The 14,631-nt window shown below is 35.5% G+C and overlaps 1 protein-coding gene across 1 annotated transcript in view; it reads right to left on the reverse strand.

Annotated features, from left to right (window-relative positions):
• Nucleotides 1-1,108: 1,108 nt before the first annotated feature.
• LOC143235757 (protocadherin Fat 4-like) overlaps nucleotides 1,109-14,631 on the reverse strand; it is a 45,601-nt gene continuing 32,078 nt past the window's right edge. Inside the window, exons 11-17 of the mRNA XM_076473960.1 lie at nucleotides 13,170-13,430; nucleotides 12,688-12,790; nucleotides 11,109-11,236; nucleotides 10,588-10,712; nucleotides 8,745-8,923; nucleotides 6,171-6,409; nucleotides 1,109-1,162 (exon numbers count right to left, since the gene is read on the reverse strand). Of these exons, the coding sequence (XP_076330075.1) occupies nucleotides 1,109-1,162; nucleotides 6,171-6,409; nucleotides 8,745-8,923; nucleotides 10,588-10,712; nucleotides 11,109-11,236; nucleotides 12,688-12,790; nucleotides 13,170-13,430 (1,089 nt within the window). The remainder of the gene's footprint in view (nucleotides 1,163-6,170; nucleotides 6,410-8,744; nucleotides 8,924-10,587; nucleotides 10,713-11,108; nucleotides 11,237-12,687; nucleotides 12,791-13,169; nucleotides 13,431-14,631) is intronic.

The following is a 14,631-nucleotide window of genomic DNA, read 5'->3' on the forward strand; positions in this document are numbered from 1 at the left end:
AAACATGTGTTTATAGCACGGGATATACAGTTAGTTTACACTACTGTAACATTAATACAGACAGTGATCACTTCAACCTTGTGTAAATACAAATTCTGAAAGTTACGATCTACAACTCTCTGACTAATTAGAAACCTAAATATTATGTTCTACAACACTTTGATTAATTAGAAACCTAAATATTATGTTATATAACACTTTGATTAATTAGAAACCTAAATATTATGTTATATAACGCTCTGATTAATTAGAAGCCTAAACATTACGTTCTATAACTCTCTGAGTAATTAGAAACCTAAATATTATGTTCTACAACACTTTGATTAATTAGAAACCTAAATATTATGTTATATAACACTTTGATTAATTAGAAACCTAAATATTATGTTATATAACGCTCTGATTAATTAAAACCTAAACATTACGTTCTATAACTCTCTGAGTAATTAGAAACCTAAATATTATGTTCTATAACGCTCTAATTGATTAGATACCTAAATATTGTGTTCTATAGCACTTTGATTAATTAGAAGCCTAAACATTACGTTCTATAAATCTCTGAGGTAATTAGAAACCTAAATATTATGTTCTATAACGCTCTAATTAATTAGATACCTAAATATTGTGTTCTATAGCACTTTGATTAATTATAGATCTCAATATTGTGTTCTGTAACATTGATTAATTACAAACCTAAATATTGTGTTCTACAACAATAATTAATTAAAAATCTTATGAGTTGTTACACTGATTATAAATTTGAATATTGTTATCTATAACATTGGTTAATTAGAAATGTGAACGTATTGAACTAATAACACTTATTGATTTTAAATTTGAATAGTAAGACATGTACTGGATTATGATCTGTAATATTAATTAATTTTAAATATAATTGACATGTTCTGTAATTCTTTTACAAGTTCTCTCACGGTAGGAATATTATAATAAATAACTCTTATTAAGAATGACATACAATCTTTGGCTTGGATCAACAACACGTAGCCTTTCTTCCTGTCGTAGTCTAAGTTGTGGACTGATGATCTGTTTACGTAAATACTTCCAGATACTGGGTTTATGTAGAACATTTTGTCTTCATTTCCACTGGTTATACTGTACGTGACCGTGTGCTATTCTGAAGGTCTCGATCAATGGCTGACACCTTTTAAACGTAATGCATAAATACTGTTAAGAAGGAAAAACGAATGGAAATATACAGGTCTATTTTTGATTATCTAACTATGTCATATTTTTGAAAACTAAAGACCTTATTTGTTTTTAAGGTGATCTGTTTATGTAAATACACCCTTCTTTAAATCAATACGGTATGTCTTGAAGTCGTAGCTAGACCCGAAAGGACCTTACATATCAACACATCGTACAAGCTTTGAACCGGAACAAAATGGTCGCGTCATCTCGAAAATCAGTCAACTCCTGTACATGTGTACCAACCACCCTTTGTTTAATCTATTCTGTACATGTGTACCAGCCACCCTTTGTTTAATCTATTCTGTACATGTGTATCAACCACCCTTTGTTTAATCTATTCACTTAATCTGTAGGCAACTCTACTGTCAAAGTGAGTTCAATGAAAAACATACATTACCTAAATAAATCAATATTAACTGTGTCAGTTAGAAACATGCTTTACTGGTTTTCTGTCCAGTGGTCTGGCATGGGCTGGTGGTTAGGGCGCTCGACTCGTTATCTGAGGGTCGCGGGTTTGAATCCCCGCAACACCAAAAATGTTTGCCCTTTCAGCTGTGGGGGTGTTATAAGGTGACGGTCAATTCCACTATTCGTTGGTAAAAGAATAGAATAGCCCAACAGTTGGCAGTGGGTGGTGATGTATAGCTGCCTTCCCTTTAGTTTACTGCTAAGTTACAATGGCTAGTGTAGATAGCCCTCATGTAGCTTTGCGCGAAATTCAAACCTAACTTCGAACCTTCTTAAAATATATTGAAACACCAATCAACACATTGTACACTCTTTCAACGGGAACATAAAGTGGTCGATCATGTGACAGATAATGTTTTCATGTAACGCACTGTGTTTCCATCCAACGGGAACGTATATGATTATATCTCTTGATTACGTATGGTACTGCAGTAAATGTGTGAAATATACCTGAAAAATACTAAAGGGGGCGCTTGCTGAACACATGAGTTCGTTTATCAAAGTGTGCAAACAAGATTTCCATATCTGACAACACTAACGTCCTCTATAGGACTTGCCAATGTCTACAAATATTAAATAAAGAGTTTGAAAAGTCTGTAATCATTTTCAAATACAAGGGTCTCTCACGTGCGGCAGAAGAAAATCAAATAGAAATCTAAAGGACTTGACCCACTTTGTCTTCACTAACAAATAGAAACAACAACAACGGTTTCTGTTGTGTTCGTTTTAATACAAGATTATGTGTTATATACTTGAACTGTAAACATCTCACTATGTCTATGTTATATACTTGAACTGTAAACATCCAACAATGTCTGTGTTATATACTTGAACTATAAACATCTAACTATGTCTCTGTTATATACTTGAACTATAAACATCTAACTATGTCTGTGTTACATACATAAACTGTAAACATCTATGTCTGTGTTATATACTTGAACTGTAAAAATCTCACTATGTCTGTGTTATACACTCAAACTGTAAACATCTAACTATGTCTGTGTTATATACTTGAACTGTAAACATCTAACTATGTCTGTGTTATATAATTGAACTGTAAACATCTAACTATGTCTGTGTTATATACTTGAACTGTAAACATCTCACTATGTCTGTGCTTGAATGGTTTCATCTATTTTCTTACTTTGTTTGAAGTACTTTGTGAGACAAATATTTACTTAAATTCATCTCCTCCATTTATATATAAACAACTATCCTCGTGTTCGATTCATGTTTAGATAGATAACCAAAACAAAACGACACATATACTAACATTTTACTATTTAACTGCAACGTGCAACTCGTGCACTTCGGAAAGTGTTTGTTTCTGCTGATCATGGTGCTCTTAGTACATGAGTAGGTAAAGTTTATTCTGTTGTCTGGCGGAGAAGGCTGGGGTCTGCTGAAGGTTGCTGACGAATTTAAGGCACGTCATCCAGAGTTAAATAACAGCACTACTTACAGTGCTGTTGGGAAATTATTGGCTAAATTTATGATTGGCAACATGGATGACACGAATATCCCTCGCAGTGTCCAAAGGAAATGGTAACATCCTCTATAAACTAATTTCGAATTACAATGACAGCATGTAAGATTCGTTGATGTTTGGTTTGGTTTGTTTCGAATTTTGTGCTATACGAGGGCTATTTGGGCTAGCTGCCCCTAATGTAACAGTGGACTAAATGGAAGGCAGATAGTCATCACCAACCATCGCCTTCTCTGAGTCTACTCTTTTACCAACGATTAGTTGGACTGACCGTCGCATTATAACCCCCTCCCCTCTATGGCTGAAAGGCAGAGCACGTTGGGTGAGACGGGGAATCGAGCCCGCGATCAAAGCACCCTAATCACCAGACCATACCCAGTAAAAGTTACCTGTTTGGTGCGACACCATGGATACTCATGATGTCACTGACTATTATTTAGCGCTACTTTGTTCATCCATGCAGAAGAAACGTCTGCTTTTCTAAAGCTGTCTGCACCAAAATCGGTTGTAGTTTATAAGGGTAGAGACGATTACACGATTTCTAGGAATTCCACACAACTGTTTTTATTAACTGTCCAAAATCTTACGATTCGCGACTTGTTTACTATAATGATTTGTTTATCTGCATTCATGTTCTTCGAGATACCTCTTCTTTAATATATCGGGTGGACTAAGTCCCATGTTTCAAGAAGTGTTCTTCACTATATAGAGTGAGACAACTCCCATGTTTCAAGAAGTGTTCTTCACTATATAGAGTGAGACAAGTCCCATGTTTCAAGAAGTGTTCTTCACTATATAGAGTGAGACAACTCCCATGTTTCAAGAAGTGTTCTTCACTATATAGAGTGACACAAGTCCCATGTTTCAAGAAGTGTTCTTCACTATATAGAGTGAGACAAGTCCCATGTTTCAAGAAGTGTTCTTCACTATATAGAGTGAGACAAGTCCCATGTTTCAAGAAGTGTTCTTCACTATATAGAGTGAGACAACTCCCATGTTTCAAGAAGTGTTCTTCACTATATAGAGTGAGACAACTCCCATGTTTCAAGAAGTGTTCTTCACTATATAGAGTGAGACAAGTCCCATGTTTCAAGAAGTGTTCTTCACTATATAGAGTGAGACAAGTCCCATGTTTCAAGAAGTGTTCTTCACTATATAGAGTGACACAAGTCCCATGTTTCAAGAAGTGTTCTTCACTATATAGAGTGAGACAACTCCCATGTTTCAAGAAGTGTTCTTCACTATATAGAGTGAGACAAGTCCCATGTTTCAAGAAGTGTTCTTCACTATATAGAGTGAGACAAGTCCCATGTTTCAAGAAGTGTTCTTCACTATATAGAGTGAGACAAGTCCCATGTTTCAAGTGTTCTTCACTATATAGAGTGAGACAACTCCCATGTTTCAAGAGTGTTCTTCACTATATAGAGTGAGACAAGTCCCATGTTTCAAGAAGTGTTCTTCACTATATAGAGTTAGACAAGTCCCATGTTTCAAGAAGTGTTCTTCACTATATATAGAGAGACAAGTCCCATGTTTCAAGAAGTGTTCTTCACTATATAGAGTGAGACAACTCATACGTTTCAAGAGTGTTCTTCACTATATAGAGTGAGACAACTCATACGTTTCAAGAGTGTTCTTCACTATAGAGGTGAGACAAGTCCCATGTTTCAAGAACTGTTCTTCACTATATAGAGTGAGACAAGTCCCATGTTTCAAGAAGTGTTCTTCACTATATAGAGTGACACAAGTCCCATGTTTCAAGAAGTGTTCTTCACTATATAGAGTGACACAAGTCCCATGTTTCAAGAAGTGTTCTTCACTATATAGAGTGACACAAGTCCCATGTTTCAAAAGTGTTCTTCACTATATAGAGTGAGACAAGTCCCATGTTTCAAGAAGTGTTCTTCACTATATAGAGTGAGACAACTCATACGTTTCAAGAAGTGTTCTTCACTATATAGAGTGAGACAAGTCCCATGTTTCAAGAACTGTTCTTCACTATATAGAGTGAGACAAGTCCCATGTTTCAAGAAGTGTTCTTCACTATATAGAGTGACACAAGTCCCATGTTTCAAGAAGTGTTCTTCACTATATAGAGTGACACAAGTCCCATGTTTCAAGAAGTGTTCTTCACTATATAGAGTGACACAAGTCCCATGTTTCAAGAAGTGTTCTTCACTATATAGAGTGAGACAAGTCCCATGTTTCAAGAAGTGTTCTTCACTATATAGAGTGACACAACTCCCATGTTTCAAGAAGTGTTCTTCACTATATAGAGTGAGACAAGTCCCATGTTTCAAGAAGTGTTCTTCACTATATAGAGTGAGACAAGTCCCATGTTTCGAGAAGAGTCCGTAAGAATATCTGGTGAACCAAGTGCTATGTTTCGAGAGGTGTCCGTCAGTAAAATGGATGAGATAAGACCCATGTTTCAACAGATATACGTCAGTGTTTGTTGTTTGTTTGTTTGTTTTTTGAATTTCGCACAAAGCTACCGAGGGCTATCTGTGCTAGCCGTCCCTAATTTTGCAGTGTAAGACTAGAGGGAAGGCAGTTAGTCATCACCACCCACCGCCGACTCTTGGGCTACTCTTTTACCAACGAATAGTGGGATTGACCGTCACATTATAACGCCCCCACGGCTGAAAGGGCGAGCATGTTTGGCACGACGGGGATGCGAACCCGCGACCCTCAGATTACGAGTCGCACGCCTTAACACGCTTGGCCATGCCGGGCCTATCCGTCAGTGATTAAAAACAACCAAAAACCAAAATAATAACACCAGAATGACAATAACGGCTTGATTAACAAGTCTTAGATATTTTAAAACGAATAAATCGACGCAATATTTTTTACTTCGTATGTAAATTATAGATTTAGCGCATCACGTGACTTTTTTATATAAAAATCTGACTTTCTGATAAGAAAAAAAAACTGAATTTAAACATGTATACAGAAAGTATATAACAGTATAAATATATTTATCAGTCAGTTATTCACAAACCTCTACAATAGGTTCATCCATTGCTACTTTTTCTGTTACAAATCCTTTGTAGACTTCCTGTGTAAAAACTGGAGCATAGTCATTAGATTCCCGGATGAAGACATCCACCTTCACGTCGAGACTGTTGGTTCGTGGTACACCATCATCGGTAGCACGAGCCGTGAAACTGTACTGTGTTCGTGAAACCAGGTCTGACTTAACAAAAACTCTCCCTGTGTCGTCCTCTATCCTAAAGAATTCTGAGAAATTGATTCATATGGTAAAATATCGTGTACCAGAACCATTTCCAATTAATAAGCTCTGCACTGATTAAACAAACATTCTTATCTTTAGAGCAACAAACTTATCTTTAAATAAAGATTCATATCTTCTGATAACATATCTATCTTTAGACCAACAAGCTTATCTTTAAATAAAGATTCATATCTTCTGATAACATACATATCTTTAGATAAACTTATTCTTAGATATGAAATATAAGTTACAGTATGATATGTTCTGATAAATTAATCAGTTTTTTTTTATAAGAACGAACACAAGAAGAAAAACTAATAATTAAACTTGAATGACCACTAGTTTATTATATATGCAGCATTCTGAGAAATCTTCATATTTTCAATAATCGGGCTTATTGGTAAGTTAACTCAGCTTGTGTTTCCAGGCTAGCAATCACCATATCACTACCAGTAACCTGCGTTATTAGTCTAATTAGTTTAGTGTTGGTCTGCCCCTGTTTCAATATGATCATACGATGTTGAATAAATCAAGTTGATGGGAGTTTCACACCGAGCTGCTGTGTGGAAATCTCCTTCCGAGTTATTTAAACGTACAGCTCAACCTTTACCTGTATCTCCATCTGTGAGGTTATACAACACATTACCTGTATCTCCATCCGTGAGGTTATACAACACATTACCTGTATCCCCATCCGTGAGGTTATACAACACATTACCTGTATCTCCATCTGTGAGGTTATACAACACATTACCTGTATCTCCATCCGTGAGGTTATACAACACATTACCTGTATCTCCATCCGTGAGGTTATACAACACATTACCTGCATCTCCACCTGTGAGGTTATACAACACATTACCTGTATCTCCATCCGTGAGGTTATACAACACATTACCTGTATCTCCATCCGTGAGGTTATACAACACATTACCTGTATCTCCATCCGTGAGGTTATACAACACATTACCTGTATCCCCATCCGTGAGATTATACAACACATTACCTGTATCCCCATCCGTGAGATTATACAACACATTACCTGTATCTCCATCCGTGAGGTTATACAACACATTACCTGTATCCCCATCCGTGAGGTTATACAACACATTACCTGTATCCCCATCCGTGAGATTATACAACACATTACCTGTATCTCCATCCGTGAGGTTATACAACACATTACCTGCATCTCCACCTGTGAGGTTATACAACACATTACCTGTATCTCCATCCGTGAGGTTATACAACACATTACCTGTATCTCCATCCGTGAGGTTATACAACACATTACCTGTATCTCCATCCGTGAGGTTATACAACACATTACCTGTATCTCCATCCGTGAGGTTATACAACACATTACCTGTATCTCCATCCGTGAGGTTATACAACACATTACCTGTATCCCCATCCGTGAGATTATACAACACATTACCTGTATCTCCATCCGTGAGGTTATACAACACATTACCTGTATCTCCATCCGTGAGGTTATACAACACATTACCTGTATCCCCATCCGTGAGGTTATACAACACATTACCTGTATCCCCATCCGTGAGATTATACAACACATTACCTGTATCTCCATCCGTGAGGTTATACAACACATTACCTGTATCTCCATCCGTGAGGTTATACAACACATTACCTGTATCTCCATCCGTGAGGTTATACAATTACATTACCTGTATCCCCATCCGTGAGGTTATACAACATATTACCTGTATCTCCATCTGTGAGGTTATACAACACATTACCTGTATCTCCATCCGTGAGGTTATACAACGCATTACCTGTATCTCCATCTGTGAGGTTATACAACACATTACCTGTATCCCCATCCGTGAGGTTATACAACACATTACCTGTATCTCCATCCGTGAGGTTATACAACACATTACCTGTATCTCCATCCGTGAGGTTATACAACACATTACCTGTATCTCCATCCGTGAGGTTATACAACGCATTACCTGTATCTCCATCTGTGAGGTTATACAACACATTACCTGTATCCCCATCCGTGAGGTTATACAACACATTACCTGTATCTCCATCCGTGAGGTTATACAACACATTACCTGTATCTCCATCCGTGAGGTTATACAACACATTACCTGTATCTCCATCCTTGAGGTTATACAATTACATTACCTGTATCCCCATCCGTGAGGTTATACAACACATTACCTGTATCTCCATCTGTGAGGTTATACAACACATTACCTGTATCTCCATCCGTGAGGTTATACAACACATTACCTGTATCTCCATCTGTGAGGTTATACAATACATTACCTGTATCTCCATCTGTGAGGTTATAGGATACATTACCTGTATCTCCATCTGTGAGGTTATAGGATACATTATCACCGTCCTTATCAAAAGCCTTGATTTGCCCAATTCCGGTTCCCGCTATGGAATTTTCCTCTGTCCAGAAGTTGTAAGGCGTTCCGATAAACTCTGGAGAGAACTCATTGATGTTTTGGACTTGAATAACCACAGTCGCTGAGCTGATAAATAATCAACTAATAAATTCCATGGTGTTACTGAACCTAAGTTTTATATAAAGCACGGTTGTGTTTCTACATACACGTCATCGTGTTAATGCACTATGAAGTCTGTTTAAGTAAACGTTGATAAATGCAAGAAAAAACTGATACGTTTTTGGACATTTACGGTCAGATCTTATGTAAGGCACATATTTTAAAACTACGTCTATTTACATTTTTTAGGTTTGATTCCCTGTCCATACGGTTCTGGGCGCTCTCTGTACACAGTAAATAAACTATAAAATATATCACCATACACTTCTAAAAACAAAACAAAAAGCCACAGTGAATAATCATTGAAAACGCATTGATTTATGGGAAACTGTTTGTTGTTTCAGTGACGTACACAGGAGAAGGAACAAGTTTCTGTCTCTTTGCTCTTATGCTCGTAAAGTGCCCTATTGTTGCAGTCATAAAAATTCTCCATAATTGCTAAAAGACACACTTGATTCCATGCGCAGCTTGCTTTGAGTTACACAGATTTGTAGGTCTTTAGAGAAAAAAATAATAATTGTAATATATTAAATATTAGTTTAAAATGTTATAAACTTACACATCTCTTCCACGCCCACAAACAAATAAATGTCTCCACTTAGAGTGCTTGAAAAGTGCTCTTTTCTGTTAACTACCTCCACCCCTTCGATGTCCTTTGTTTTTACGCAACTGGTTATTTAGAATATTCACGCAAACCTACACAAATGTTATCTAGTCGTCTCTAAGTTTCAACTAACAGCTTATCAATAGCAGCCACTGCCAATTGTTGGAGTATTCTCGTCTTAGTGAAAGGTGTGATTTGGGCATTCCTCTTATAACGAACCCAAAGTGAGGAGCACGTTTTACTTTGAAAACCACGGAACTTATTCGTCATGAGTCGGGATCTAAAGCAGTTGCAACAGATTTTCATAACACCAGGTAAAATCAAGACTACAACATAAATAATAAAAGGTTTGTTTGTTTGGAATTTCGCACAAAGCTACACTAGAGCTATCTACACGAGCCGTCCCTAATTTAGCAGTGTAGAATAGAAGGAAAGTAGCTAGTCATCAGCACCTATCGTCGACTCTTGGGCTACTCTTTCACCAACGAATAGTGGGGTTGACCGTAACGTTAGAACGCCCCCATGGTTGAAAGGGCGAACATGCTTAATGTTATGAGGATTCCAACTCGCGATCCTTAGATTACGAGTCGAGCACTCCCAACCACCTGACAACGTTAGGCCTAATAACGAAAGGTAATAACAAAATTAAAACATATAGAAAGTTTATTTATAATTATTACCATTAAAAACAACTACTTCTGCTGGCTTACGGTATCAGTGATGTATTTCACTCACTTTCAGTTTATTTCTTCTGCTTATTTTTTATGTTATGGTGAAAGATATTATTTAGAAATTATAATTTTTGATTGCTAGGTTTGAATAAAACTCTGTAATGTAAGAATATACACAATGTAACAATCAAATCACCTGCGCGGATAGCCCTTGAGTAGCTTTGCGCGAAACTAAAAAAAGAAAGAAAACGACAACAACCAAATCATCTTAGCTTTTTCTGGCCTCGCCATCTGTTGGAGGTAAATAAAAATATAATATTCCAAATTACTGAAAAAATGTTAACAGAATATTTCACCCTGTACGTTGAGGATTTCCTCCGTCGACGGCGAATATTGTGAAATTATACTGGTCACGTGTCTCATAATCCAGTGACGATATCAACTTTACAGTCCCGGATGTGTGATTGACCACAAACGTATCCTAATTAACATAAATAATTAAAACCAAATTATTACTAAAGAACCCAAGAGAGAAGGAAAATATTAATAAAACACATTCATGTTGGTTAGTTGATACGATTTAAATATAACAATCGCTTTAAAAAAAGTAAATGATGAACTCTGGATTGAGTGAAACGCGTCGTCAGCTAAAACCCCTAAGGAACTGAATAAAATATGAAATGATAAAAAATACAATAGGCCTAATTCTAATGTCTTATGAATATGTAATTAAACAAATTAATAAAGACCGATTAATATGCTTAAAATCATTGCTAGTTAATGCACTACTACAAGAAGCGACACCTGTTTGATTTATATTCGGATTTATCGGAACAAACACATTTACAGAATAAAGGGAGACGTTTGTCTGACCAACCTGTAACTTATCAGTGAAATATTTCTCAATCTTTCCGTTAATACCGGAATCAATGTCTTGAACTTCATAGAATAGCGGAAGTTGACTTCCAGGTGAGAGAATTTCCGGAAGTTCCAAGGAGTATCTCTCTTAAACAAAGAAAACACATAAAAAGAAAATCAGGTACAAGAATAGTTTAAAATACATGTTGGAGAAAAGACTTTATCCAATTAAACTACATCTCGATATACTTAAAATACTAAATCAATGAACAACACAGATTTCTAGGTTTTATTCATTAACATGAAGAATTGTTGGTGATTAGTTACCGAACTTAATCAAGACTGCGTATTTTGTTCGTTGTTGACGATGTAAAGTTATTTTGTGCCACTAGAGGGCAATGTTTTCCAGAGTAGTTTTCAATTTAACATCAATTATTTTTATTAGAACGCAACACACAGTTTCAAATCTTTATCATTAAGAAATACTTTTGAAGTAATAATAAACATCGAATTTCACAAGTGTATTAATAAAAAAAATGTTTTTTTTAAATAAACGTTTTGAAATTAAAACTTATGTAAATCATTCCAACAATTAGTGATGTCGAGAAAACCCACTTGTAGAAAAATAGATATGTAAAACGGCTCGTTTGGCTTGAAAAAATTTTTTACGTAGAGGAGCGAACAACGTTTCGACCTTCTTGAACCTGACGATGACCGAAAAAGGTCGAAACGTTGTTCGCTCCTCTACACAAAAAAATTTCTCAAACCAAACGAGCCGTTTTTAGATATATACATTCCAACAATTGTTTAATAAATGTCCATAATTCCTAGTTTTATATTGAAAATAATTTTTCAAATGAAATGATAAAATGTGTCAGTTCACAAAATAAAGCAAATTATAGATAGCAGAAATTGTCTATATACAATTAAACTATTTAGATAATTTTATTGTTGATTCTATAGTATGTTGTGCTTTGTAAATGAACATTTTTACTGTTGTTGTGTTTGGCAAACAACTATGTAATAGTTTCATGTTAGGCTACTGTAGGTTGGAACAAATTCAGTTTGGCTCATGAGTAGCATACGACGTAAGGCTTAGCTACGACCTTAACTGTCGTATTTTCATCGTCCTCACAAAAATCATACATTTATAACATTGGAATAAAAATGTTATGTATTAACGATAACAACAATACCTCGTTTTAGTTAACTTGTTAGGCCTAAACGATAACAACAATACCTAGTGTTAGTTAACTTGTTAGGCCTAAACGATAACAACAATACCTAGTGTTAAGTTAACTTGTTAGGCCTAAACGATAACAACAATACCTAGTGTTAAGTTAACTTGTTAGGCCTGATAAAGAACAAGATATATTATCATGACATATCAATCTTGGAACTCATGAAGCTGTTTGTATAAGATGAAAAATGAAAATTAAGTCGAATGAAGTGGCAAATTATTCCACAAATATGTGAATACGTAAACGCATTAATCTCCTAATAAATGTTCCTTACACGTTAGAACCTGGAAACTTTGGTCGATTTAACAGTTAAAATTATTATTTTTTTAAACAGAATGAAATACGATCACAGCTTACCTTCATTAAATTTAGGTGCATTGTCGTTAACGTCAATTACCTCAATTTTAACTTCGACACTAGTGTTGAAGGCATTAACTGAGAGTGTGTCACGAGCAAAAACCTGAAAATGGAGGTGTCTTTATAAATGAACCGTTTATACACGACCCTGTTTAGTAATTTTACAACCAAAAATGAAAAACAAACAACACCCCATTTCACTGAGCCACTTATACACAACCCTGTTTAGTTGTGTGTTTTTTACATAATGTCTTGCAATTGGTTATGTTTACAGATATAATAAAGATTTTACGTTTGCAAATCAATTGAAAAACTTAATTATTTTTTTTATTTATAACAATAAAAATTACGGTTGAATCAGTCTCAAAGAAAGTTGTCTCGGTTAATGGAATGAAACTGACAGTACATTTCACGGTGTGGTACAAATTCCTAATACTCTTGCTATCAGTGCTCTAACACATTCCAAAAGTTGATCGTCTCACCTCAAGCGAGAAATGTGTTTGATTTCCTGGAGGATCTCTATCCAAAGAGTCCATCAAGACCAGAGCTCCAGATGTGGGGTTCACCCAAAACTTTTCGTCTTTCCTTCCTTTCCTGACCCAATAGATGACATTCTGTTCTTGAGGGGTTCGACTAAAGTTTGTTGCATTTACAAACCCCACAGTCTCCCCACGTGGTGTTGTCTCCAAGATACCATAGTGGTAAGATGGTTGGTTGAAAACAACAGCACCATCGTTGATGTCCTAGTGGAAAAGTTACACAAGGGGAGTCAAGTTAACAAACTGCTGTTCGCTTTTTATGTTAAACTTGTATGAAGAGAAATCTTATATAAATAAATCATTTGTAACGTTTTTACAAAGTTGTAATGAAATCTTATATAAATAAATCAGTTGTAACGTTTTTACAAAGTTGTAATGAAATCTTATATAAATAAATCAGTTGTAACGTTTTTACAAAGTTGTAATGAATCTATTCTGTACGTCATCTCTGAATGAACCGACCACCATATGTTATAAGAGACCAAAAACATCAGATTGGCGTTATATTAAGAATATATAAACGCAATTGAAGTAAACACAAAACAGCGAAATCTTACATTTTAGAACATAGAACCTGATTATCAAATATCTAGATTACACATTAAAGCCAAATAAAATGTTTCATTGAGTTAATTACACCAGTTGTGATAGTTTCAGGTACAACCACGTGCTGGTGGAAATTCGAGGACTAAACTCATCTGAGAAACTCTCCTTTGAAATAAATAAGTATAAGCGTTTTCGTTTATGATCAAAGTGAGGCCAAGTGATCATACTGAATAGATACCAGATTTCTACTCGCAAGGTTCGAGCTACTATATAAACATCATAGCCAGGGGGTGCTGCTGTTTCATTACTTTCTGTTCATTTGTAAAGTAAGGAAACTGTATTTGAGCTTTAAAGTCAAATGTGCATGTATAACAGTATATCAGGACCTGAAAACGCTTAGCATTGTACAGTTTTTTATTTATCTTCCCCTGTCTGTTTCTAGAGTGGGACATCGTTTCAGTTTCAATACTTCTTCAGAACTAAATTTAGAAAATGAAACGTCTTTGAAATTTAAATACAGAAGCAGTTCCTTGAAACTGAAACTTTACATTGCCTAACATTGCCTCGACACAACACAGTATGTAAGTACCAATTTTAGTTTTAAACCTAACATAGCCTCGACACAACACAGTATGTGAGTATAAACTTTAGTTTAAACCTAACATAATCTCGACACAACACAGTATGTGAGTATAAACTTTAGTTTTAAACCTAACATAGCCTCGACACAACACAGTATGTGAGTATAAACTTTAGTTTTAAACATCTTATTTTCACCCAATTGAAAATATTTCCATTTTAGACGTTCGTGAAAAGCTGTCGAATATGAAAGATGTCAGAAATTCCTTTCATGTTCAAA

This window comes from Tachypleus tridentatus, chromosome 12 (assembly GCF_004210375.1).
Source record: "Tachypleus tridentatus isolate NWPU-2018 chromosome 12, ASM421037v1, whole genome shotgun sequence".
Classification (NCBI taxonomy): Eukaryota; Metazoa; Arthropoda; class Merostomata; order Xiphosura; family Limulidae; genus Tachypleus; species Tachypleus tridentatus.